General features: G+C 64.0%; 3 protein-coding genes across 6 annotated transcripts; 2 read left to right on the top strand and 1 right to left on the bottom strand.

Moving 5' to 3' along the window:
• Positions 1 to 3: 3 nt before the first annotated feature.
• On the bottom strand, positions 4 to 11,560 carry MFSD12 (major facilitator superfamily domain containing 12). 2 transcript variants are annotated; one of them, XM_071578008.1, is made up of 10 exons: positions 11,188 to 11,560; positions 5,408 to 5,618; positions 4,431 to 4,554; positions 4,025 to 4,222; positions 3,670 to 3,762; positions 3,493 to 3,585; positions 2,362 to 2,532; positions 1,990 to 2,079; positions 1,206 to 1,336; positions 4 to 601 (listed from the first exon to the last, which is right to left on the bottom strand). In XM_071578008.1, exons 1-10 carry the CDS (start codon positions 11,465 to 11,467, stop codon positions 538 to 540), a joined length of 1,455 nt encoding a protein of 484 aa, XP_071434109.1. In that variant the 5' UTR covers positions 11,468 to 11,560; the 3' UTR covers positions 4 to 537. The 2 variants fall into 2 exon arrangements, with proteins under 2 accessions (XP_071434109.1, XP_071434108.1); XM_071578007.1 differs by having other exon boundaries at positions 1,990 to 2,084; positions 11,188 to 11,556.
• Positions 11,561 to 13,521: 1,961 nt separating this feature from the next.
• Positions 13,522 to 21,788, top strand: HMG20B (high mobility group 20B). 3 transcript variants are annotated; one of them, XM_071577915.1, is made up of 10 exons: positions 13,522 to 13,545; positions 15,324 to 15,396; positions 17,580 to 17,685; positions 17,914 to 18,117; positions 18,367 to 18,487; positions 18,592 to 18,638; positions 18,896 to 18,971; positions 19,150 to 19,365; positions 19,842 to 19,974; positions 20,588 to 21,788. In XM_071577915.1, exons 2-10 carry the CDS (start codon positions 15,359 to 15,361, stop codon positions 20,598 to 20,600), a joined length of 954 nt encoding a protein of 317 aa, XP_071434016.1. In that variant the 5' UTR covers positions 13,522 to 13,545; positions 15,324 to 15,358; the 3' UTR covers positions 20,601 to 21,788. The 3 variants fall into 3 exon arrangements, with proteins under 3 accessions (XP_071434016.1, XP_071434017.1, XP_071434015.1); XM_071577916.1 differs by lacking the exon at positions 13,522 to 13,545 and adding an exon at positions 13,589 to 13,657; XM_071577914.1 differs by lacking the exon at positions 13,522 to 13,545 and adding an exon at positions 14,694 to 14,796.
• Positions 21,789 to 22,091: 303 nt separating this feature from the next.
• On the top strand, positions 22,092 to 24,520 carry GIPC3 (GIPC PDZ domain containing family member 3). The gene is made up of 6 exons (XM_071578105.1): positions 22,092 to 22,349; positions 22,774 to 22,959; positions 23,264 to 23,444; positions 23,905 to 24,017; positions 24,187 to 24,268; positions 24,369 to 24,520. The coding sequence occupies exons 1-6, from the start codon at positions 22,092 to 22,094 to the stop codon at positions 24,518 to 24,520; spliced, it is 972 nt and encodes a 323-aa protein (XP_071434206.1).
• The last annotated feature ends 309 nt before the right edge of the window (positions 24,521 to 24,829 follow it).

Here is a 24,829-nt window from a genome sequence, read left to right as displayed (position 1 = left end):
TTCTCTCCTTTTTTCCTCCTTTATAAAGTGCCATTGTACGTACTGACCTTACAAAAGCAGGATAAAACCTCGCGCCGGGCCCCAGCCCAGTCGAGCCCTTCTAGTGTTCAGTGTGTGGGGACAGGAGGGTCCTGCACGGGGCCACCCTGAATGGGGACACCCTGCACGGGGCCACCCTGCACGGGGACACCCTGAATGGGGACACCCTGCACTGGGGACACCCTGCACTGGAGACATCCTTCATTGGTCCGGGGAACCGGGGTGGGGACACGAGTCCAGGGTGGGAATACAAGTCCAGGGTGGGAGACACAAGTCCAGTGCAAGGAGACAGGGCAGGGGTCACCCCCCTCCCCAGAGCCTGGTGCCCCCCAGTGTGGGCACCCTCTGGGCTCAGAGTGTGGCACGGCAGTGGCCAAGGACGCAGTGGCCGAGGACGTGGCCCTGAGGACGTGGTGGCCAAGGACAAGGTGGTCGAGGACGTGGTGGCCCTGAGGACGTGGCCCCACTCAGTTGACGGTGCCGCCCTGGGCTCCTCCCTCAGCGCTCCCGGTCCCACCGTCGGGGGTCCCGGCCCCGCTCAACCCCCGCAGCCCGACAGCGCCTGCAGGGACAGACGGGAGGAAAGGCACAGGTCAGGAGCCACAGCAGCACAGGGTGACCTGCCACGTGCTGGCCTGGCCCCCTGGACTCTCCTGCCAGGGGCACTGGTGGCCTGACGGGGCATGTCCTCAAGCAGCACGAGGGGTCTGTCCTGTCCCCCCACCCCAGAGCAAGGCACTGGCACCCAGCAGGGCAGAGCTGGCAGCATCACCGGTGCCAGGGGCCCTGGCCTGGCAAAGGTCCCCCAGCCCCATGTCCCACATTTGCTGCCAGCAGCAGAGCTGTCCCCCCCTGCCCCTTGGGGCCCAGCGTGGCCATGGCTGGGCCGGGCCGGGGGGTCCTGCCGAGCTGGGGGTTCTGTCCCCGAGGAGGGCACAGCAAGCAGGCACAGCCCCCGCTCTGGGGCAGCAGCAGCGGGGCAGTGGCCCTGCCCCATGTCCTACCAGGAGGGTCCCCCTGCGAGCGTGGCCGCAGCCAGCCCGGTCACAACAGGGTGATCACAACTGGGGCCATCTGCAAAGACACTCTGTCTGTAGCCCAGGCTGGCACTGGCCACGAGGCTCCCAGTGCCCCTGCCAGACCCCCGGGGCCCCGGCCCCACTCACGGTAGCGGATGCGGATGGGCCACACCATGATGCAGCAGAGCGTGGCCACGGCGGCCACGGCGATGCCGCCGGTCACCAGCACCATCACCCAGCGGTAGAAGCCAACGCAGGCCAGGCAGCACAGCTCGGTCCTGTGGGGACAGTGGGGACAGGGCTGGGGGACAGCAGTCCCACCTCCTGGGAGGCAGGACTTGCTCACACTGGGACCTGAGGGAAAAGCCCCAGGGGCAAGGAGAGAAGGTGGCAACCCAGACATTGAGATCCCCAGAGTGCGGCCTGGGGTCTGTCCAGGGCCAGGAGAGGATGTGCAGATGGGTTTGAGACAAGTGAGTACTGGAGAAGAGAAGGCTCCAGGATGCGCTTAGACCTTCAGGTGCTTCTGCTATTCTCTCTCCAAGAGAGCTGGAGAGGAACTTTGGATAAGGGCCTGGAGGGACATGACAAGGAGGAACAGCTTCTGTCTGCCAGAGGGCAGGGTTACATGGGATATTGGGGAGAAATTTGTCCCTGTGAGGGTGGGCAGGCCCTGGTACAGGTTGCCCAGAGCAGCTGTGGCTGCCCCATCCCTGGAAGTGTCCAAGGCCAGGTTGGACACGGCTTGGAGCAACCCAGGCTGGTGGAAGGTGTCCCTGCCCATGGCAGGGGGTGAAACTGGATGAGCTTTAAGGTCCATTCCAACCCAAATCATCCTATGATTCTAAAAATCAGAGCTGGTTCCCACCCATGCCTCTTGCTCCAGCTGGCCCCCAGGCAATGGAGGTCCCTGCCCCACAGAGACACTTACGGGCAGGGGTGCAGGTTCTGGATCACCATCACAGCCACACCATTGGCCATCTTGTCTGTGAAGCTCATGGCACCATAGACAAATGCACTGCTGTGCTGCAGGAGGACAGGGAACCTCATCAGGTGCTGTGCTGAGCTGTGCCATGCTGTGCCACACAACCCCGAGGGCACTGTCAGCCGGAGCCTTGTGCCCTCTCTTGGGCAGAGCACACACTGCAGCAGAGCCAGGCACAGGGTCTTGGGCAAACGGCTCCCACACCCCACAGCAGAGCCCCCTCCCAGCTTCTCCATCCCCTGACCCTGAGCCAGTGCCCACCCCAGCCCGTAGGCTGGGATGGACCCCGGCCCATCCCACCAGGAGGAGTGGCCATACCGTGTTAGTGCCGATGAGATCTGCTGTCATGGACAGGGAGGTGACCAGGATGGTGGCAGAGCCAGCCCCGAGCAGCACAGCCATGCCATAGATCTTGGCTCCCATCGGCCTGTCCAGTGCCACCCAGGAGGCGAAGGCCAGGACCACCAGGATGCCCACAAAGTAGGTCAGCTGAGACAGGGAGGGGCAGAGGGAAAAGAGAGTTCAGCCTCCAGCTCAGCTGGCACCCAGCAAGGGGGGCAAGCAGGGAGGGCGCGAGGGCCAGCACTCCCCAGGACCCACAAGGGGCAGCCCTGGCTGTGTCCCAGCTGGATTTAAACAAGGAGCCCCCAAAAGCAGCACTTTGCTGTGCTCTAGGCTGTTCTGCAGCTGGAGGGCTGTGGACAGGGTGTTCATGAGGGCAGGGAGACACTCCACTGGCACCCAACAGCATGGAGGGGACACTGTGGGGGCAGCTCCTTCCTGCTGGCACTGAAGACCCTGTGCTCACCCAGGGTGACACAGCCAGACCCCTTCTGTCCCCCCTCCTGGGCACCACAGTGCTCTCCAGCTTGGTCAGGACTGCACAGCACAGGGTGACTCTGGACCAGCATTGCCTTCCCCAGCCCCCATGATGTGCAGGACAGGCCCTCACCTCCACACCTGCCCACCACCCCAGACCCAGAGGGACCCATCCCCCCACACCTGCCCACCACCCCAGACCCAGAGGGACCCATCCCCCCACACCTGCCCACCACCCCAGACCCAGAGGGACCCATCCCCCCACACCTGCCCACCACCCCAGACCCAGAGGGACCCATCCCCCCACACCTGCCCACCATCCCCAGACCCAGAGGGACCCGTCCCCCCACACTTGCCCGTCCACCACCCCTAGATCCAGAGGGACCCATCCCCCCACACCTGCCCACCATCCCCAGACCCAGAGGGACCCATCCCCCCACACCTGCCCACCACCCCAGACCCAGAGGGACCCACAGTGCAGTGGGGGTTGCTGGCAGAGGGTACATGAGGGGTCCCCACACTCCAGCTCAGAAGTGCCAGGTGCTCTGCCCACAGTCAGGATCCTGCCCCTGGGCCTCTCCCGGGGTTTAACTCCAATATCTTGAGTTCCCCAACACTCCCCAGACTCACATTCCGACCGATGCACTTGTTCACGGGCTTCATGAGGAAGGAGGAAAGGAACCCGCTGACATACATGACCAGGGGGATGGTGGCGATGAATTTCTGCAAGGATTGAGGACAGGGAGGAGATGAACTCTGTGCCACCAGGACCCTGCCCATGTGCCCACAGACCCACCCTGTGCCCACCTTGGAGAGCAGCAGTGAGTTGGTCAAATACATGGCGATGTAGGTCTGGGACAGGTTGACAATGAGGCGGGTGAACATGTAGAGCACTGCCACCTGTGAGGGGACAGGGACAGGGACATGGCAGTCCTGCTCAGCCTGTGGGGAGGCACCTCCCCTGCCCAGCTGTCACAGCACAGGTGCCCACCCAGCAGGGCACAGCCCCCCTCTGACACGGTGGGTGCCCAGTACAGCCCCTCTCTTCACCCTCACCCACCCCTGGGCACATCCCACAGCTGGAGGATGCTCAGGGTGCCGAGGCAGGGCAGCACCCTGGGACAGGTGAGCCCTGGGACAGGTGAGCCCTTCCCAGCCATACCTGGTAGAAGGAGGGCTCCAGCAGCCAGTCCTTCCAGAGCAGCAGTGGGCGTGGGGGGCCCAGGGGCTCCTTCTGCAGCAGGGGACTGGTCTCCTCTGGCTCGGGCAGCACACCCGCTGGGTATGGCTTCTCCTTGGTGCCCAGGTGGAAGATGAGGGAGGACATGGCCCCCAGCCCCACCACAATGAGGGCCAGGTTCTGGTGAGGCAGAGGAGGTGAGCATAGCAAGGGGGGGCTGGCCCATCATCAGCCCCCTGCAGGCTGGAGGGTATCCCAGGGAGGGCTCAGTGTGGCCCTTTCCCAGTGTAGTCAGGGAGGTCAGGGCACTGCCCTCTCGCCCCCTGCAGGACCTCCCCAGCTGAGCAATGGGAAGAGGGAACCCCAGGGACTGTGCCCGGCCACTCACCCGAAACACAGGGACATCCTGGGGGCCCAGGTGTTCCATATGGTCAGGCTGGTCCCTCTGGAAGTTCAGCAGGAGCCAGGTGAGGGCATACACAGTGATGTTGGCCATGACGGTGAAGGCATACCTGAGGGGGAAGGAAACCTCAGGGACATGTGGAGGGACAAGGACAGGGACAGCACCTCGGGGGGATGGGGAGGGATAAGCATGGGGACAGCACAGTGGGACACCTCAGTCCATCACTACCCTCTCAGCCAGGTGTGCTACAGTCCCTGCCATGGCTGAGGTAACACCTCCAAGGGCACAAAGCACCTGCCCAGGCATCAGCTTTACTGGTGCCACTCCCAACATGGCCAGTCCAACCCTCAGGGCATGACTGGGAGGAAACCAACATCCCTATGGATCAGCCTGTTCCTCTCCAGCCACAGCTCACCTCTGCCCCAAGGATGCCACGTGTTGCCTGACCCAGTGCCCCCAGAGCCAGACCCCTGGACCCCAGAGTTATCCCAGTGCTGCCCCACATCCTCCTTGCTCATCTGCTCCATGGGATAAACACCCCATCCCATATCCTGATCCTGCCAGAGAAGTGGCTCCATGCAGGGAGCCAGATGCATTGCCCACCTGGTCCTGGGGACATCCCACCTATGGGACAGCCCCCATAGCTGTGCCCAGCTCTCCCCAAGGGCATCCAGGGGGTGACAGTCCCTTCCCTGTGAGCACCAGCCCCAAAGGAGCAATGTTCCCAGCCCAGGGCAGTGTCCCACAGGCTGTGTCACCAACACCCTTGGCATCAAGACAGTGCCTCCTTGAGCTAACAACCCAGGACACCAGTGTCCCATGGCACACCCCACAGGACACCCACATGCCCAGCCCTTATCTTGCCGTGCCAAGGGCTCTGATGTGCCAGAACACCCCAGTGTGATGCGACCTGGAGTGAGCCACGTGGTTCCCAGGGGACCCCCAGGTGTGGCTGTGCTCACCTGAAGGCTGTGAGCTCCACCTTCTCATGGTCACTGCTCACCAGCTCAGGGATGAGGGCCAGGTGGGACACCTGTGTGGCCGCCCAGCCGAACTGGAAGATGACAATGAAGGGGAGGTAGTAGATGAAGGCTGCCCACTGTGGAGTGCCCTCCCTGCAGGCCAGGCAGGGGCTGAACACAAAGGGGAAGGACACAAGGACGCAGGTGGTGCCTGGGGAGAGAGTGAGAGGTTACATGTCCAGCTGCCCCTGGAACCCCAGTGGCTCAGACAAGGCCAGAGTGACACAGCCAGCCCTCTCCAGGACAGGTTCCATCCTGGAGCTGGGGAGGGAGGTGGGCCCCTTCCCCCAGGCAGGTGACACACACGTGGACCCCCAGACACCCCCTCACCCTGACCAGGGAATGTCCTTCCCTCTCACACCCAGCACAGGTCCCCACTCCCCGCACAGCACCCACTGTGTCCCCTCAGAACAGCAGGACAGCCCCTGACTGTCACACCCACAGCCACCAAGAGCTTTCCCCGTCCGTCCCTAGGTGCAGATAACCAGCCCAGGGACACCCCTCCCTGTTGCCTGCTGGCAGTGATATGGCCCCCCAGGGCTGGGAGGGCTCTGGGTGTCCCATGGGCACAGCCAGCCCAGCTGTCCCCACCTCCCCTCTCCCATGGGGCTAGCACAGGGAGCCACACAGATATCTGTCACCTTCAGTGTGACAGGTGACGCGGAACCACAGGGGACTCTGAGCCATGGGAAAGCCCTGCTGAGTCAGGGACAGCAGAGCCAGGCTCCTCTTGTTGCAGTGGGACGGTGTGGGGACGCCGTGTGGGGACGCTGCGTGGGACAGGCCAGCCTGGCCTCTCCCTCCACTTCCCAAAGTTATAGAGCTGATCTGCCAAGTGGCTCCGTGGTCCCCCAGACACTGATGCAGAACCAGCCCTTTGCCTGTCCCACATGTCCCTGTGCCCTGTCCTACATGTCCCTGTGCCCTGTCCTACATGTCCCTGTGCCCTGTCCCACGTGTCCCTGTGCCCTGTCCCACGTGTCCCTGTGCCCTGTCCTACATGTCCCTGGCTGCACCAGGTGCTGTTGAAGAGCCACAGGAACCTGTTCCTGCAGTGGAGGGAAACCCGTAGCTACTTTGCCAGGTCCCCAGAGTCTCCTCTCCAAGGGACTTTGCAAGACCCTCCTCTTTCTCATGAGTCACAAGTGACGTCTCTTCCTCTCACCCATGAGGAGCAATTCCTCTTCCTCCTCACTCCCACATGGCCATGCAGGGCCAGGACAAAGCAAGGTCAGCAGTGCAATCCCAGCCCAGCTCCATCCATCCCAGCAAGGGCCGAGAGGGCTGCTGGGTGTTCACAGCCAGCTTTGGTGCTCCAGGAGGTCCCAAAGGAGGGGGGCCTTGGACACATGTGGTACCTCTGCCCCAGAAAAGCCACAGGCATAGGAAAGTCCAAGAAAGTTCAAACCAGCCCAGCTACTGGACAGGACTGTTGGTTTTAGCCAAGCTCAGCTGGGGGATGGGGGTTCCAGGGCCTCGCAGGGTCACACACACTCTGCAGTCCCTCAAGGGCTGTGAGGGCCATGTCCATGTTCCTAGGGGAGCACTGGGGCAGAGGCTGTGGGTCCCCAGCTGCTACAGCTTCCATGGCTGTTATCTTGACCAACGGCTTTCTGCAACCCAACGGGCAGCTCCCGTGCCCACCCATGAGCCACTGTCACCAGCACACACACAGGAGTGTCACCCCCTCCTCTTTTATGGCCCCACCGGGCAGGCTGGGTCACCCCACAGAGCGGTGCCCCTCTGGCATGGGCTGCACCCCACTCGAACAGCTGTGGCTGTACTGTGAGACAGAGGAGCCTGGGGACCCCCTGCTCCCCCAAGAGGGGCCATGGGAGCGCTCCAAGCCGCCCCTGCCCATCCCTGCAGCGCCCCGGACAGGCAGAAAGTCCCGACTCTCACCTCCGGCCCCCGGGGCCGCATCACGGGAATGCCAACCACGGGCGCCCGGGGCAGGGATTTTGGGGCCGGCTCAGACAGGCAGCAAAGGAGCCGCTCGGCCTTCCTGCCCACTGCGGGAGGAAGCCGGACCCCACAAAAGAGCCGCCGAGCGGGCAGGGCTCCGGCAGGGACACCCCACGCCGCGGCCGCCGCGGGGAGATGCCACCGATAGCAACTCGTGGTGTCTCCCCCACCCCGAGACTGCGGTTTCACAACATTTCCTCTGATCTGAGCACGGGTTTGCCACCGGACGAGACACTGCGCTCCCACACAGCATTCCCCGCCACAGTGTGACCGAGGGAACCGACCCGGGCGGCCCCGGCCCCGCCGGTCCCGGCGGGTCTGCCCGCCCCGGGGGCAGCCAAGGCGGACAGAGCCCCCACCTGGGGAACAACCCACGCTCTGGCCTAGGAATCAGCCTCCACTCCTGCTCCAGCCTCCATCCCTGCTTTCGTTTTCCGTCTCTCCTTTCAGTTTCCATCCCCGCTCCAGCCTGCCCTGGGCTGGGCAGGGTGCTCTGCTCCCAGGAGTGGGTGCTGGGGCAGCGGCACCCCCTGCAAGGCCTGAGTCAGGACTTCCCCTGTGTGCTCGCTGGGCAGCAGCCAGAGGGAGAGCGGGGTGCTGGAGCTGCGGCCACTTCCCTACATCGAGGGCGCTGATCCAGCTAACAGGGGGCAGGCATGAAGCTGCCTCCCCAAACACCCTCTCTGACTCGCCAAGTGAACTCCAGGGAGCTCGGCCGCCTTATCAGGCTGCCCGTTGGGTTGCACAAAGCAGTTGGTCAAGATAAATTTGGGATCAAGATAAGAGCACCCACACTACAACCGTCCTCCCTCTGCTCCGGGCGAGCCAGTGCTCACGTGTTACTGGAGGATCTTCATCACTGGCCTTTCCTTCCACCAACTACCCTGTCCCCAGTGCCAGCCCAGCAGGGACAGGACAGGGTCCTGCGCTGGTCACAGCACCAAAGACCCCTCTCCAGGCCATGCTGTCCCCTCAGAGAGGGACCAAGGACCCCCTTCCAGGTCACACTGTCCCCTCAGAGAGAAACCCTGACACATGGGTCTTCACCAGCCCCTGCACTCTGTTGCATTTTTTTGATTCCAGCAAGACAAGAGCCTGCCAAACGATTCCCAATTCACAATTCCCATGAGCTGGTGCCTCTTGTGCACCCTGCGGGCTGGACTCCCAGTGCCCAGCCCAGCACAGCCAAGGGTCATCCCTGGGGACACTGAGAGCTGTCCAGGAAACACCTGGGCTCCTGGGAAGGCCCAGACTTTACTGTCAGTCCTGTTTTTGTTCCGAGCACTGAGCACGAGGCTCTGAGCCCAACTCGCTGCCACCCACACAGACACAGACCAAGGGACCCTGGGGAGCCCTGCAGAGGCAGCAGCCACCCCTGGGCTGGGACAGTGCCCAGACAGGATAGGGACACCACAGTGCCCCTTCCCCATCCAGGCTCAGTCATCCATGCCTGGGGGATGCCGGAGCATCCTGCTGTCCCCTACACACAGAGCACCCCCATTCCCACCTCACCCTTCATGTGGGCACTCCAGAAAGGCACCTCTCAGGCTGCCCCTCCTCACAGGGCACCCAGCTCTCACCCAGGGCACTGCTGCTGCACCAAGGCACCTTCACCCTCCACACAGGGCACCCCAAAGACCCCCAGGGCAGCCCCCCTTCCATGTGGAGGCTGCTCCCTTCCACCCCAGGGCACCCAATTCCGCTCACCGCCAGGGCTTGTCCCTCTCCAGCTGGGGGGGACCCCATCCCCACCTCACTGTGACACAGGCTGTTCCCCTTCCAGGGAGGGGGCTGCCCAGCCCTCACCTCAGACAGGCACCCCTGATCCCCCTCACCCAGAGCACCCCAGAAAGGGTCTTGTTCCCCTTCTCCAGAAAGGCTCCCCCAGGACCACCCATCTGCACCCAGGAAAAGCACCCTCAGTTCCCCCCAGATCACCCCAAAAAGCACCCACCAGAGCCATCCTTCTCCACTTAGCGCATGCCAGAAAGGCACTCTGTGTGTCTCCCACCCCACTCAGAGCACCCCAGCCTTCCCAGGGCCACCCATCTGCACCCCAGGCTCCCCAGAAAGCCTCCCCTGGACACATCCCTCTCCACTGAGAGCATCCCAGAAAGCCATCCCTCTCCAAACCCTGGCACTCCAGCAGGGTGACCCCCCACCCCAGTAGAGCACTCCCCAGCTCCCCTCTACATGCAGAGCCCCTGCAGGGCCACCCCCCTCCACCCCAGAAAGCCTACACAGGGTCACACCTGTTCCAGAGCACCCCAGTGCTACCCATTTTCACCTGACACCTTAGATAGGCACCCTCGGTGCACCTCCCTCAGGGCACCCCAAAAAGACTCCATTCCTTTCCACTTAGGAGGGATCCCAGAAAGGCTCATCTGGATGTCTCCCAACACTGACACCCCACAAGGGCTCCTCCAGAGCCACTCATCTACACCTGGAGCACTCCTGAAAGGCTCCCCCGAGGCCATTTCACTTCACTTAGAGCATCCCAGAAATGCTCCCTCAGGCGTCTCCCAACTCAGACACCCCAAAAAGGCTCCCCTAGGGCCACACATCTCCACCCAGGGCAACCCAGAAAGACTCCCCCAGGTGTCCTCCACCACAGAGCACCCCAGGGCCATCCCTCTTCACTCAGAGCATCCCAGAAAGGCTCCCCTGAGGCCATTCCTTTCCACTTAAGAGTATCCAAGAAATGCTCACCTGGGTGACCACCAACACAGTCACCCTAGAAAGTCTTCATAGGGCCACTCATTTCCATCCCAGGCTCCCCAGAAAGCCTCCTCAGTCGTTATCCCTCTCCACCCAGAGCATCTCAGGAATGGTCCCCTGGGGCCATTCCTTTCACTCAGAGCATCCCAGAAAGGCACCGCTGGATGTTCCCCAACAAAGACACCCCAAAACACTCCCCCAGGGCCACCCATCTCCACCCAGGGCACCCCACAAAAGCTTCCTTGGGGCCATCCCTTTCCACTTAGACTTGGAGTCTTTCCAGAAAGGCTCCACCAGGTCAACCCCACTCAGAGCACCCCAGAAAGGCTCTGCTGGATGTCACCCAACACAGACACCCCAGAAAGGCTTCCCAGATCATGCCCCTCTACCTTGGCCACCCCAGAAAGGTTCTCCTAGTTCCTCTCACCCTGCTCTACCCAGCACCTCCTCTGCTCCCTTCAGTCCCCCCGTCCTCTGCACCCTCCACACAGGTGCCCCCTCTCTCCCTTCTTCCCCCGGTTCCCTGCACACCCCGGCCAGATGTCCCCTCTCTCCCCCGTCCTCCCTATCCCCTCCAGGCGTATTCTCTCTCCCCTGCCCTCTCTGCACTCCCGGTGCCCCGCATGCCCCAGCCAGATGTCCCCTGTCCCTCCCTGTCCCCTCCTGTCCCTTGGCCAGGTGTCCCCTGTCCCTCCCTGTCCCCTCCTGTCCCCCGCATCTTCTAGCCTGGTGTCCCCTGTCCCCTCCTGTCCCTTGGCCAGGTGTCCCCTGTCCCTCCCTGTCCCCTCCTGTCCGCCGCATCCCCCAGCCAGATGTCCCCTGTCCCCCCCTATCCCCTGTCCCCTCCTGTCCCCTGCATCTCCTAGCCTGGTGTCACCTGTCCCTTCCTGTCCCCCCTATCACCCCGTGTCTCCGTGTCCCCCGAAACACCGGCCAGGTGTCCCCTGTCACCCCAATACCCCCTGTCGCCCCTGTCCCCCGCATCTCCCAGCCAGGTGTCCCCTGTCCCCCCCATTCCCCGTGCCCCCCGCACCCACCGGCCAGGTGCCAGCCCTTCCTGCGCCCGCAGCGGCCGCAGCCGCGGGCTCGGTCTGCCTCGAAGCCGAGCAGGGGCGTGCAGAGCCCGTCCGCCGCCTGCCCCGCCAGCAGCAGCGCGCCCGCCGCGCCGTGCCCGTAGCCCAGCACGGCGTGCAGGAAGGGCAGCAGGTACGTGAACCAGAGCGCAGAGCACGCGTCGTTCAGGAAGTGCCCGCACGCGAAGCTGAGCCGGGCCCGCAGCGGCAGCGGCAGCGCCGGGCCCTGCGGGGCATCCGCCATGGCCCCAGCGCCCCGACAGCGCGGACCGGCCCCGGGACCGACTGGGCAGCGGCGGGAGGGGCGGAGGGACAGGAGGGATGGGAGGGACAAGGAGGGGATGGGAGGGACAAGGAGGGACCGGGAGGGACAAGGAGGGGACGGTGACCGCCCCCCGCCGCGTGCGAGGTCACCACCTCCTGGGCGGGGAAGGGGGTGCGGGGGCGCTCCCAGTCACACCAGTGCTGCTCGTGACAGTCCCAGTTACATCAATACCCCCACACTGCTCCCAGTCACACCAGTGCTGCCCATGACACTCCCAGTCACACCAGTATCCCCACACACCAGTGCTGCCCCCACACTGCTCCCAGTCACACCAGTGCTGTCCATGGCAGTCCCAGTCACACCAGGACCCCCACACAGCTCCCAGTGCCCCCTGTCCTGTCCCCACGCTGCTCCCTCTGCTGCCCAGAGCAGTCCCAGTGACCCCAGTACTACACCCACTCTGCTCTCATTGACCCCAGTACTGCCTGTGACAGTCCAGTCACCCCAGTACCACCACACCAGCCTGAGTCATCCCAGCATGGTCCATAATGATCCCAGTCACTCCAGTGTCTACACAGGGAGAGGTCCCAGTCACTCCAGTACCCCTGCACTGCTCCCAGTAATCCCAGTACCTACCCCAGCAGGGGGTCCCTATGATGCCAATATTCACCCCAGAGTTCCAGTGACCCCAGTAGATCACCACTGCTCCCAGTAATCCCCATGATGCCAGTAGTCATACCCGAGTTCCAGTGACCCCAGTGCATCACCACACTGCTCCCAGTAATCCCCGTATCCCACTATGCACCCAAGTGGGGTATGTGAGACTGTAAGGGTGAGGGTACAGGGGCTGTGGGGCTGCTGCTGCTGGGCACTGGAACCAGTGGGGGGGTACTGGGGTCACTGGGGTGCTGGGTTGACTACTGATGTCATGGGGCCCCCCTGCTTGGGTGGATACTGGGGTCACTGGGAGTGGTGTGGGGGTGCTTGGGTGACTGGGACCTTCTGGGTTGTGGGGTGTCTGGGACCATTATGGGCAGCACTGAGGTGACTGGGCACAGTGCGGGGGGAGTGCTGGGGTCACTGGGACTCTGGGGTAGCTACTGGAGTTGTGTGACTCCATCCTTTGGGTGAATACTGGGAGCAGTGTGGGGACACTGGAGCAACTGAGACCTCCTCTTGAGTAAGTATTGGAGTGACTGGGACCAGTATGAGCAGTATTGGGGTCACTGGGACCCTGTTGGGAGGAGTACTGGAATCTCTGGGAGTCTGGGTTGACTACAGGCATCATAGGGATGCCCAGCTGGTTGAGCACTGGGCGTCACTGGGAGCAGCCTGGAGCTCCCGGGGTGACTGGCGTCTCCTCTTGTGTAGGTAATGGAGTGATGGGACCAGTATGGGCTGCACTGGGGTGACCGGGAGCAGTGTGGAGGGAGTACGGGGGTCACTGGGACTCTGGGGTGATTACTGGTGTCACGGACACCCCCTGCTTGGTGGGCACTGGGGTCACTGAGAGTGGTGGTGGGGGCGTTCAGGGCCACTGGGACCCCAAAGGTGAGTGCTGGGACCACTGGGAGCACCCGTGGGGTACTGGGGCTGTGGGGGGCGGTGGGGGGCGGTGGGGGAGTTTTCCTGCAGTCTCTCGCAGGTGGGCGCTGGGGTTACTGGGAGCAGTGGGAGGACACTGGGGTCACTGGGGCAGGGTCGGGGGCCGGGGCTGGTGGGACGCCCCCTCGCCGTTGCCCCTTTAAGGCGCCGTCCACGGCGGGTCGTGGGCCCTGAGTGGCACTTCGACGTTGCCCCTTTAAGGCACCGCCCTCCGCACACACTTCCTTGTCTCCACGCCCGTTGCTGATTGGTCGAGGAGTGTCCCGCCGCGCGCGCGCGCCGCGCCGGCCGGCCCCGCCCCTTTACCGCCGCTTCCCCAAGACGTCACCGCCCTCCGGCCAATCCGCGAGAGGCAGCGCTGGGCGGGCCGAAGGCGCGCGGCCAATCGAGAGCGGCGCTGCAGGGCCTCATTTGCATAATAATAGAGGGGCGTGGCCAAGGAGCGGCGGCGGGTCCGGGCGGGGGCGATGGGGAGGGGTGGGGTGTGAGGGGTCTGTGAGGGGCTATGAGGGGGCTGTGTGAGGGGCTATGTGGGGCTGTGAGGGGCTTATGAGCGGCTGTGAGGTGTGTGAGGGGCTATGTGGGGCTGTGAGGGGCTTATGAGCGGCTGGGAGGGGCTGGGAGGTGTGTGAGGGGCTCTGTGGGGCTGTGAGGGGCTTATGAGCGGCTGGGAGGGGCTGGGAGGTGTGTGAGGGGCTGTGTGGGGCTATGAGGGGTTTGTGAGCGGCTGTGAGGTGTGTGAGGGGCTGTGTGGGGCTGTGAGGGGTTTGTGAGGGGCTGGGAGGGACTGGGAGGTGTGTGAGGGGCTGTGAGGGGTTTGTGAGGGGCTGGGAGGGACTGGGAGGTGTGTGAGGGGCTGTGTGGGGCTGTGAGGGGCTGGGAGGGACTGGGAGGTGTGTGAGGGGCTGTGTGGGGCTATGAGGGGTTTGTGAGGGGCTGGGAGGGACTGGGAGGTGTATGAGGGGCTGTGTGGGGCTGTGAGGGGTTTGTGAGGGGCTGGGAGGGACTGTGAGGTGTGTGAGGGGCTGTGTGGGGCTGTGAGGGGTCTCTCAGAGGGTGTGAGGGGCTGTGTGGGGCTATGAGGGGTTTGTGAGCGGCTGTGAGGTGTGTGAGGGGCTGTGTGGGGCTATGAGGGGTTTGTGAGGGGCTGGGAGGGACTGTGAGGTGTGTGAGGGGCTTATGAGCGGCTGGGAGGGGCTGGGAGGTGTGTGTGGGGCTGTGAGGGGCTTTGAGGGGCTGGGAGGTGTGTGTGGGGCTGTGAGGGGCTTTGAGGGGCTGGGAGGTGTGTGTGGGGCTGTGAGGGGCTTTGAGGGGCTGGGAGGTGTGTGTGGGGCTGTGAGGGGCTTATGAGCGGCTTTGAGGTGTGTGAGGGGCTGTGTGGGGCTGTGAGGGGTTTGTGAGGGGCTGTGTGGGGCTGTGAGGGGTTTGTGAGGGGCTGGGAGGGACTGGGAGGTGTGTGAGGGGCTGTGAGGGGCTTATGAGCGGCTGTGAGGGGCTGTGTGGGGCTATGAGGGGTTTGTGAGGGGCTGGGAGGGACTGGGAGGTGTGTGAGGGGCTTATGAGCGGCTGTGAGGGGCTGGGAGGTGTGTGAGGGGCTGTGTGGGGCTGTGAGGGGCTGGGAGGTGTGTGGGGCACTGTGAGGGGTCTGAGGGGGGTGGGCGTGCGAGCCTCGGGGGTCTGCGGTGGGAGCGGTGTGGGCTCCGGTGAGAGGGGCACTGGGGAGTCCGGGGTGTTGTGGGGTTGAATCTGTTGGGGCTGAGGGGCCCAGAGAGGGGATCGGGGAGTGGGGGAGCCGCTGGGGGGGCTGAGGTGGGATCCCGAGGGGAGGGCGCCCTGCGGGGGCCTGGCGAGCTCTGGGGATCACGGAGGGGCTGCAGGGGGGGCGCACTAAGGGGGGGCATTCGGAAGGGTCTGGGTACGGGGAGGCACCGGGGGGCGCTGGGAATCGCGGGGAGGGGGTTGTGGTGGAACCCCAGGAGGGCGGTGGGTTCAGTGGGAGGCGCTGGAGCGAGTGCTGGGCCCGGGGGTCAGGAGGCTCCCCTGGGAGGGCAGTGAGGGGCTGGCTGGCGAGGAGGTGCCATTTGCTGGGGAGGGTCCTGTGTTTTCTCCATGGGAGAGACTTCTCCAAGGGGGAGCTTCAGCAGTGGGGAGACCAATGGGAATCACTGGTCCACCCCACCAGAGCACCCACAGCCCCATGGCACGGTGCCAGCTGGGCTCTGTCCCGCAGGGTGCTGACCGAGGGGAGCAGTGAGACCCCCACCCATGGCCCACAGCGCCAAGCAGCCGCCCGCCACTGTGCTGTAAGTGCCACCCTGCTGCCCTCTGTCCCCTTGTCCTGTGTTGCTGTCCCTCGTGAAAGAGTGGCAGAAGAACCCTGATTTGCAAGCCTTGGGGGGTGGTCTGCATGTGCTGGGAAGTGGATTGTCCTGCTCTGCTCTGGGGTGGCCTCACCTCGAGTGCTGGGGGCAACTTGGGGGCCACAATGTCAGAAAGTTCTAAAGGAGGGACATGGAGATGGGGAAGGGTCTGAGGAGCAGCTGAGGGCACTGGGCTTGTGCAGCTGGGCCAGAGGACACTGATGGGAGACTCCTCGGGGGCTGCAGCTCCTCCTGAGGGGAGGTGGAGGGGCAGGCACTGAGCTCTGCTCTGGGAGCAGGGACAGGACCCAGGGAATGGCTGGAGCTGTGCCAGGGGGTTGGGATGGATCTCAGGGAAAGGTTCTTCCCCCAGAGGGTGGTGGGCACTGACCAGGCTCCCCAGGGCAGTGGGCACAGCCCCAAGGCTGCCAGAGCTCCAGGAGTGTTTGGACAACACTCTTGTTGGGGTGTCTATGCAGGGCCTGGATTTGGACTGGATGGTCCTTGGGCATCCCTTCCTGCTCAGGATATTCCAGAATTCTGTTATTCTAAGCATCTTGGGAGATCAGGGGCTGAATTCCCATGGGGTTTGTGCTCTCCTGAGCTGGCCTTGGCCCTTTGGGGTGGGGACAGGTAAGGGAGGTGGATGCCAGAGCAAACCAGGCCAAGAGGAATCTTGCCTGAAATAACTTTATTTTTTAAAGCATCCTTAGGCATGAGAAGAATCCATATCACAGGGAGGGGGGGGCAGGGATCTGTCTGGCCCTGGGACTTGGTGCATTCCTGACTGGGCTCGATGGTGCTGTGGCATCACTGGGAACTTTGCTGTTCGAACTTAAGGCTGGCTGTGCCCCTGCACAGCCCTGGGGGGCTCTTTTTCTCCCAGAAGATGGGAGAAGAGGGGGTCTCACACCTTCCTCTAGGGTTTTGTGTGAGTGTGGGGTGCAGGACACTGGTTGAGCTCTGAGCCCAATAGGAGGAACTCGTGCTGGGCCCCCTCTTTGTCCCCAAGGACTGGTACAGTGTCCCAGGGGCTCACAGAAGGGTCCCCTTAAATTAACTGCAGGGGTGGCTCAGACAGATGACAAGTGGGTAGCATTGGGTTGGGATCTCTGGGGAATTTGGGTTTACTCCAGGCATGGAGCGTATGACAAACACAAGGGAAATTCCAGGGTGCATCCTGAGTGGGTCAGGATTGCTCTGTGTTTTGGTACACACTGTCCTTGCTAGGACTTGTGCTGATTCCCAGGTCTGGGGGTTTGAATGGAACCCAAGTGGGTGCTCTTTGGTGCCACTCTGGAGCCCTTTGTGGCTCCCCTGACATGGTGGAGACGTTTCCAACAGAGCAGGAGTTGCCTTGGAGTGAGTGGACAGGGCTGTGGGATGGAGGGTCTGGGGAGCCCCAGGGTGATGCTGTGGTGGGACAGGCTGTGTCCCCCTGGTGTGGGCCCTGTGGGTGCTCAGCAGGGCAGGGAGGCTCTGCCTGGACAGCTGTGGATCCCTAAAGCCCTGGGGAGCAGGAGGGGCCCCTGGTGCAGCCGTTGGGATGTTGGGTGGTGTCACAGGCAGCAGGAACCGGCCAGAGCAGGTCGAGCCGATGCCCTGCCCTCACCCTCTGCCTCCAGGGCTCCTTGGGTGTGGGTGATGCTGCCAGGTGGTGCTCCTGGAGCTGAGATCCGAAACCCTGCGGCTCCTCCTCCCTTGCAGAGGAGGATCAGTGGGTTCCTGCCCCTTGGGGCTTCCCGTTGAGGTGTGTCCCAGGCCTCGGGGATAGGGGCAGGGACATGATCATCACTGCTACCTGCTCCTAAGAGCAGCACTGGCGCCTCTCAGCTCCTTTCCAAATGTCCCTGACAGGTCCCAGGATCCTGCCACTGGATCTTGGGGCAACTTTATTGTGCCCAGGACTGCCCTGCTCTGCTGCTGCTGGGCTCTGCTCTGACCCCATCACTCTGCTGTGGCTTCCCCTCATGGGAACAAGGGCTCCAGGGCCAGTGCTGAGTTGGGGGATGTTTGGGTGGGGGAAACTGGGGGATCTGGTGGCAGGAGGCTGTGCTGCTGTGGGGGGTGTCACCATTGGTCCTGGTGGTGTCCCAGCCCTCTCTGACAGTGCTCTCTGCCTGCAGACATGCCACGGGCAAGGCTCAGCATGGGAACTTCCTGGTGGCCATCAAGCAGGAGAAAGGGGAGTCAGCACGGATGGGCGGTGAGAAGCCACATGGCGAGGAGGAGGTGAGCCCTGGAGCCCATGTCCCTGCCCGTGGGGTCCCTGAAAGTGGGATTTGAGGTGTGGGGCTGTCCCTGTCCGTCCACATGCCCTGCAGCAGCCTGGGAAATGGGCCGAGGAAGGGCCCAGCCCTTCCCTTGAGGGCCAGTGGGGCCAGGTGGGCCTGGGCCTGCTCCCGTGACCCACTGGCACCGTGTCCTCTGACCCCTCTGTCCCCAACCCCTGGGTGCCAGCCGGTGAAGAAGAGGGGCTGGCCCAAGGGCAAGAAGAGGAAGAAGATCCTTCCCAATGGCCCCAAAGCCCCCGTGACGGGCTACGTGCGCTTCCTGAACGAGCGACGCGAGCAGATCCGCATGCAGCATCCCGACCTGCCCTTCCCGGAGATCACCAAGATGCTGGGAGCGGAGTGGAGCAAACTGCAGCTCTCTGAGAAGCAGGTACAGCCCCAGGAGAGACCCCTGGGCTGAGGAGCTCCACAACCTGTGCCCCAAACCTCTTGGCTCCCTCCAGGGCTGGAGCCGGCCCCGGTGCCGGGCAGCGGGAGCCGGCCCCGGTGCCGGGCAGCGGGAGCCGGTCCCGGTGCCGGGCAGCGGGAGCCGGTCCCGGTGCCGGGCAGCGGGAGCTGGGCTGGGAGGGGTCAGCAGCTCCCAGGGCTGGGCTGGGCTGAGGCCCCTCTGTCACCACAGCGGTACCTGGATGAGGCAGAGCGGGAAAAGCAGCAGTACATGAAGGAGCTGAGGGAATACCAGCAGTCAGAGGCCTACAAGATGTGCACAGAGAAGATCCAAGAGAAGAAGATCAAAAAAGGTGGGTTGTGGGAACAGGGTCTGTCAGGATCCTGCCAGGCACTGCTGGAGCCTGCTGGGGACAGGGTCTGGCTTCTGGGATGACCCCCCCCTTCTCCCTTGCAGAGGACACGGGCTGTGCTGCTGTGAACACCCTACTCAATGGGCACAAGGTGAGGCCCTAACAGGTCTACTTGTGTGGGGAAACCTTGCACTGCTGGGCTCAGTCCAGGGACCTGGGCTGGCTGGAGGGGTGGGTGGGCAGAGCGGGGCTTGGGGCTGTGAAGGCAGAGCGTAACCATCCTCCTTCCCCATGTGCCCAGGCAGGGCCACCTGTTACTTCCATTCTGGTGCCCCCCATATGCCCCAAGGTGTTGGGGTCCCCTCTGGGGGCCTCAGCCCTGCCTGACCCCTCGCTCCTATCCCTCAGGCTGGTGAGTGCAGTGACACCTTCTCCACCTTCGACGTGCCCATTTTCACTGAGGAGTTCTTGGACCAAAACAAAGGTGAGAGGCTGTGAGATCTGGGCTGTGGGGGGTCCCGGTGAGGATGGGTGGAGGGACCAGGTCCTGGCTGGACCGTGGGCATTGGTGGCACTGAGCCCCTCAGAGATGGGGCCTGGGAAGGGGTTGGGATGAGGGGCAGTTGAGGTCCCTCCCTGCTGACACGGCTCTGTCCCGGCAGCGCGGGAGGCCGAGCTGCGGCGCCTGCGGAAGATGAACACAGAGTTCGAGGAGCAGAACGCCATCCTGCAGAAGCACACGGAGAGCATGAACTGTGCCAAGGAGAAGCTGGAGCAGGAGCTGGCACAGGAGGAGCGGCAGACCCTGGCGCTGCAGCAGCAGCTCCAGTCCGTGCGGCAGGCCCTGACCACCAGCTTTTCCTCCCTCCCCATCCCCGGTGAGCTGGGGGCACCACGGGGCTCCCCAGTGCTGGGACTCTCTGCTGGGGCAGTGGGGCACCCTGGGACTCTCCCTGGCTGCTGGAATCCCTGCCTGGGCAGAGGGGCACCATAGCCCCCCCCCCCCCAGCTGCTGGGACCCCCGCCCAGGTGGAGGGGCACTGTGGGGTCCCCCATCACATGCAGAGGGGCACTGTGGGGCAGCAGGGTGGGGACAAGTGCCCATCTGATGCTGGGGTGGGATCCTGCAGCACTTGGAGACTCCCTGGAGAAGGGCAGGCTGGGAGCCATCCTCCTCTAGAACCACACACAGCTGTGCCCCAAATTGGCCCAAATCCACCTGCTCCTGGACTGGTTCTGGTGCAGACTCTGTCCCATGGCAGGAGGTGGCAGCTGGTGCTGGGGTCGCTTCCCCAGTCACCAGCACATGGCCGGGACTGGGTGGGGACCTGCTCACCAGACTGTCACCTCACAGGCACCGGGGAGACCCCCACGCTGAGCACCCTGGACTTCTACATGGCCAAACTGCACAGTGCCATCGAGAGCAACCCCCTGCAGCACGAGCCACTGGTGCTGCGCGTCAAGGAGATCCTGTCCCGGATCGCCAGGTGAGCGCAGGGCTGGGACCACGGACCTGTCTGGGGCAGGGGGAATGAGTGGGCAGGGAGGGGCTTGGAGCAGCTCTGGGGAGCTGTGGGAGAGGGAAGCCCAGTCCTTGAGGTCAGCATGTATGCCCTCATTCAAAGACATGGAGCTGCTGGAGCAAGTCCAGAGGAGGCCACGGAGATGCTCCCAGGGCTGGAGCCCCTCTCCTCTGGAGCCAGGCTGGGAGAGCTGGGGGTGTTTACCTGGAGAGGAGAAGGCTCTGGGGACAACTTAGAGCCCTTTCCAGTGCCTAAAGGGGCTGCAAGATTGCTGGAGTGGGACTTTGGACAAGGGATGGACAGGGCAAGGGGAAATGGCTTCCCACTGCGAAAGGGCAGGCTTAGATGGAATATTGGGAAGGAATTCTTTCCTGTGAGGGTGGGCAGGCCCTGGCACAGGTTTACCCAGAGCAGCTGTGGCTGCCCCATCCCTGGAAGTGTCCAAGGCAAGGTTGGACAGGGCTTGGAGCAACCTGGGCTAGTGGAAGGTGTCCCTGCCCATGGCTCGGGGGTGAAATGAGATGAGCTTTGAGGTCTCCTCCAACCCAAACCATTTTGTGTTTTCCTCCCTCCTCAGTGAACATTTGTGAGAGGACCAGTCCCTCCGGAGCCTGGGGCTGGCTGGACCCTGTCCCTGTCCCTTGGAGCTCATGCAAGGGACAGTCTCTGCCCGCAGTCTGGCTGCTTCCCCCCCCACCCCTCGCACCTTTCGGCGTGAGCCAGGACCCCCCAGCCCCAAGTGCCCGACCCTGTGGCTGTGCCAGCTCTGGGGACCTCGAGCTTTGGGAGACAAGTGATGACAGGGCTGAGTGCCCACCCAGTGCAGTGCTGGGTGAGGGGTCAGGGGTGAGCACCCCCTACTCTCCCCAGAGCCCCCCAGCTCTACCTTGCTCAGCCAGAAGCTCCCCTGAGCCTGATGGGGGCAGAGATGGTGCCAGCAGCCTCTTGAGGGTGACCCGGGGCTGTGGTGATGGTGGGGAAGTGTGGGGTGACCAGCAGTCCCTGGAGAGGCAGAGGGGGGGTGACTGAGACTCCCCTGGAGTTTGTGCTGCCTCCTGGCTCCAGGCCAGCCCAGGAACGCCTTGGTCCCATCCACCAGTGGGAAGGGGGCAGCACTTTCCCCCCACCTCTGCCTTTATTTGATTGTCCCCCTGGGTGCCTTTAGCCACTGTCCCTGTCACCCTGCCTGGCCCCTCTCTTTTCCCCCCACCTCTGGGGACCAGGCAGGGAGCTCCTGAAGGCAATAAAATGCTTCATGCTGGGGGAAACTGGGACCGATCCCTTCCTGCAGTGGGGAGCCCTGGGCTGGGGGAGCTGGGTCTGACCCTTTCCCCTGGCAGGGAACCTGGGAAGGGAGAGCTGGGTGGGATCCACCCCGACCTGGGGTGGCAACCCCCTTGCTGGGGAGCTGGGACTGATCCCTTCCTGTAGCAGGGCCCTGGGTGTGCTGCACTGGGTTTCAGCTCTTGCCCCTGCCCCCACCCCCTGCCTGGGCCCCCGCTGCTCTTGTGGGACCACTGTGCTGGCAGCCACATCTGGCCATGCTGTACTGGGGCCGGGGCTGCCTGTCACTAATCTCATACTGTAATTAGAGAGTGTCTTATTTTCTTATTTAGCACTATATGGGCCTGGCCCTGGGTCTAACGAGGGGCTGGGGTGCCTCACCCCCTCTCTCACCTGCCAGGCCTGCGCTCTGTAGCTGCGTCTCTGGTTTGCCATCTCCTGGTGCCACTGGGCTTGGGATGGAGATGGGAGCAAATAAACATGGGAGAAACCCACTCTGACCTCTGTGTGTTTATGTTCAAAGGGGACTCTGGAGCTGATCCTGGATCTAATCCCAGGGGTGCAGGAATGGGTCACTGTGGCGGCCCTGAGCCCATCAGCCCAGGGCCAGCCAGGGAGGGTGTGAGGGCACTGGCTCTGCTCTCCCACCTGCCCCCTGGCCAGGGCCCTTCCTACGTGGCAGAGCTCACCCGATCCCCGCGGGTGACCTGCCCCCCCAGCTCAGGTTCCCGGGCGCGGGGATCGCCTTACGGCCGGCGGGGAGCCAGCCCCATCCATAATTCAGCGGTGCCGGCGGGATGCAGCGGGTGGGCAGGCACGGCCGGCAGCCCCCCGAGGGGGGCCCCACGGAGAACGGTGTGGGGCAGGAGCCAGGGACCCACGAGCCGCCCCCCGCCGAGGGTCCCGCGGCCCCCCGGGCGCCCCGGGCCCGCCCCAGGCTGGTGTTCCACACGCAGCTGGCCCACGGCAGCCCCACGGGGCGCATCGAGGGCTTCACCAACGTCAAGGAGCTCTACGCCAAAATCGCCGAGGTCTTCGACATCTCGCCCACCGAGGTGAGGGGCTGCAGCACCGGGGAGGGGGCTTTGTGCCCAAGGAGGGGACACCAGCCCTGCGTCACGGTCTGTGGCCTGCACTCCCACAAGTCCCCAGCTGCTTGGAAATGTTCTGGAAGAGTGTTTTAGTCTCTGAGCTCTATTGGCTCCTCTGGGGAGGGATCTGGGGGGTCCTGTGCCTCCGTTTTCCTCCTGCAACTGGGCAGGGAGCTGGGGCTGCCTGTTCCCTGGTTGATTCCAGCTGCCTGGAGCTGTGGGAAAGCGCATGGGGAGGGGGCAGCGTGGTATCCCTTGGCAGGCTGGTCCTTCTAGCTGTGCCCAGACCTGAGTGTACCCTGCCACGGCTGGCTCCTGCCACGGCCCCTCTGCCCTGCCCTGCCCTGCTGGGGCATCCCCAGCCCTGCTGATGGGGTTCCCTGGGCAGATCCTCTTCTGCACGCTCAACACGCACAAAGTGGACATGCAGAAGCTGCTGGGGGGGCAGATCGGCCTGGAGGATTTCATCTTCGCCCATGTCCGGGGCGAGACCAAGGAGGTGGAGGTGACCAAGACAGAGGATGCACTTGGCCTCACCATCACGGACAACGGGGCCGGCTATGCCTTCATCAAGGTGAACCTCCCCCCAGGGGCTGGGCCGGGGCCAGGGCAGCCCTGGGGGCGGTGGCCCTGCTGGTGACATCCCTGCTGCACCCCCTCCCTGGGACCAGGCTCCTCCCTGACTCCCCTCTGGGTCCATCTTGGCTCTGGGAGTCTCCCCTTCCATGGGGAGGTTTGGGGGGACCCTCCCTGCCTGACCTGGAAACTAAAGGCCATTGGACCACGGAGGTGTTTGTGTGGGGGGTGGAATGGGGGCTGTGCCTGACTGTCCTGCTGTGCCACCTTGTTGCTGTGTGCCCCTGTCCCCCCACCCCCAGAGGATCAAGGAGGGGAGCATCATCAACCGGCTGCAGACGGTGTGTGTGGGGGACAGCATCGAGGCCATCAACGACCACACCATCGTGGGCTGCCGGCACTACGAGGTCGCACGGATGCTGCGGGAGCTGCCGCGGGCTCAGCCCTTCACCCTCCGCCTGGTGCAGCCCAAGAAGGCCTTTGGTGAGTCGGGGAGCACCCCTGTTCTTGTGCTGGGAACTGGAGAACCCCTGGGATTGTTCCCAGCCCCTGTGGCCCTGCAGCCTCCTCCCCAGGGACCGAGTGCCTCCCAGGGTCCACTCCCCTCCATATACACCCCTAACCTGCACCCCTCTGTGTACCCCGGGGCACCCACCATGGCACCCGTGTAGACACTCCTTGGGGTCCCCCACACCTGCTCCATACTCCCCATGGGCACCCCCGTTCCTCTGTGTGCCCTGTCCTGGGCATCCATGAGCATCCTGTACCTACGAGCCCTGTACCCCTGGGTGTCCCTCACACACCACTCCTGTCCCTCACACGGCTCACCCTGCAGTGCCCCCCGGGGGACTGGGGGATGGCTAGGCAGTGGGCATCGATGGGCTGGGGGTGCCAGGTCCCGCCTGGGCTCTCCCTGCACCTCACCCCGCACCCTGGGGCACAGACATGATCGGGCAGCGGACACGGAGCAGCAAATCCCCGAGCGAAGGCAGAGTGTCCAGTGGGAAGGAAACGCTGCGGCTGCGGACAGAGGGCCCGGCCGTGCTGGAGGAGGGGGTAAGACCCACCCTGAGCCCCCTCGGCGTCTCACACCGTGCGGGGCTGGGGATGAGCGTCCCCGCACCCCTGGGTGCCCCCCGTGCTGCCCACACCTGCAGCGCCCACGGGCACGGCTTGGTGGGAGCGAGGGAGTTCCCAGCGCTCACCGCCCGGGTCCGGCCCCCAGCCCAGCCCCTCCGAGGAAGAAGCTGCGCGGCGGGTGGATGATCTGCTGGAGAGTTACATGGGCATCCGTGACAGCGAGCTGGGTGAGCTGGGGGGGCCTGGACCCTGCCTCGGACCTGCTCCTGCTCCTGCCCCTTCCCCAGCTCCAGCCCCTGCCCCTGACCTGTCCCTTCTCCTCCCCAGCCTCGACGATGGTGGAGGCGGCCAAGGGCAGCCCCGGCGCGGCCCAACTCGCCCGCGGGCTGGACTCGGTGCTGGGCGAATTTGCCTTCCCCCAGGAGTTTGTGGCCGAGGTGTGGGCAGCCGTTTGTCACCCCAAGGGGGGCCAGGAGTAGCTGGAGGGGGGCGGTGCCCCTTGCTCCCATCTCTCCCCACATCCCCACTTTGTTCCCACCCCATCTGGGGCTGGCAGTGCTGGTGGGGGTCCCCATCTTGCCCCCCCGCACCCTCCTGAGAGGCACCCAAGTCTGTCCCCAGGGCTGGGGGGCAGCAGGGCACCCAGCCCACCCACCTCCCCAAGGACCCCCCTTGCACAGCCCAGAAATGCAGTGGGCAGTTGTTGTGGGGCATTAAAGCAGAGACTGGAGGAGAAGGGCTGTTGCTGTGGTTGTCAGCAGGTCTGCCCCCCCCAGGATCCTCCCCAG

This window comes from Pithys albifrons, chromosome 27 (genome assembly GCF_047495875.1).
Source record: "Pithys albifrons albifrons isolate INPA30051 chromosome 27, PitAlb_v1, whole genome shotgun sequence".
NCBI classification, from domain to species: Eukaryota; Metazoa; Chordata; class Aves; order Passeriformes; family Thamnophilidae; genus Pithys; species Pithys albifrons.
This window is presented reverse-complemented; position numbering and strand designations above follow the sequence as displayed.

Bases quoted from the DNA above. Each gene is read 5' to 3' on its own strand.
- MFSD12 (XM_071578007.1), bottom strand. From the start codon at position 11,467: ATGGCGGATGCCCCGCAGGGCCCGGCGCTGCCGCTGCCGCTGCGGGCC. The intron at 3,763-4,024 runs GTATGGCTGGGA...GTCCCCTCACAG, and splicing joins TGGAGCCCTCCTTCTACCAG to GTGGCAGTGCTCTACATGTT. The intron at 2,085-2,361 runs GTATGGCCACTC...GTCCTCCTGCAG, and splicing joins ATCTCATCGGCACTAACACG to CACAGCAGTGCATTTGTCTA.
- HMG20B (XM_071577915.1), top strand. From the start codon at position 15,359: ATGGCCCACAGCGCCAAGCAGCCGCCCGCCACTGTGCT. The intron at 17,686-17,913 runs GTGAGCCCTGGA...CCTGGGTGCCAG, and splicing joins AGCCACATGGCGAGGAGGAG to CCGGTGAAGAAGAGGGGCTG. The intron at 19,366-19,841 runs GTGAGCTGGGGG...GTCACCTCACAG, and splicing joins TTCCTCCCTCCCCATCCCCG to GCACCGGGGAGACCCCCACG.
- GIPC3 (XM_071578105.1), top strand. From the start codon at position 22,092: ATGCAGCGGGTGGGCAGGCACGGCCGGCAGCCCCCCGAGGGGGGCCCC. The intron at 22,350-22,773 runs GTGAGGGGCTGC...TTCCCTGGGCAG, and splicing joins TCGACATCTCGCCCACCGAG to ATCCTCTTCTGCACGCTCAA. The intron at 24,269-24,368 runs GTGAGCTGGGGG...TCTCCTCCCCAG, and splicing joins CATCCGTGACAGCGAGCTGG to CCTCGACGATGGTGGAGGCG.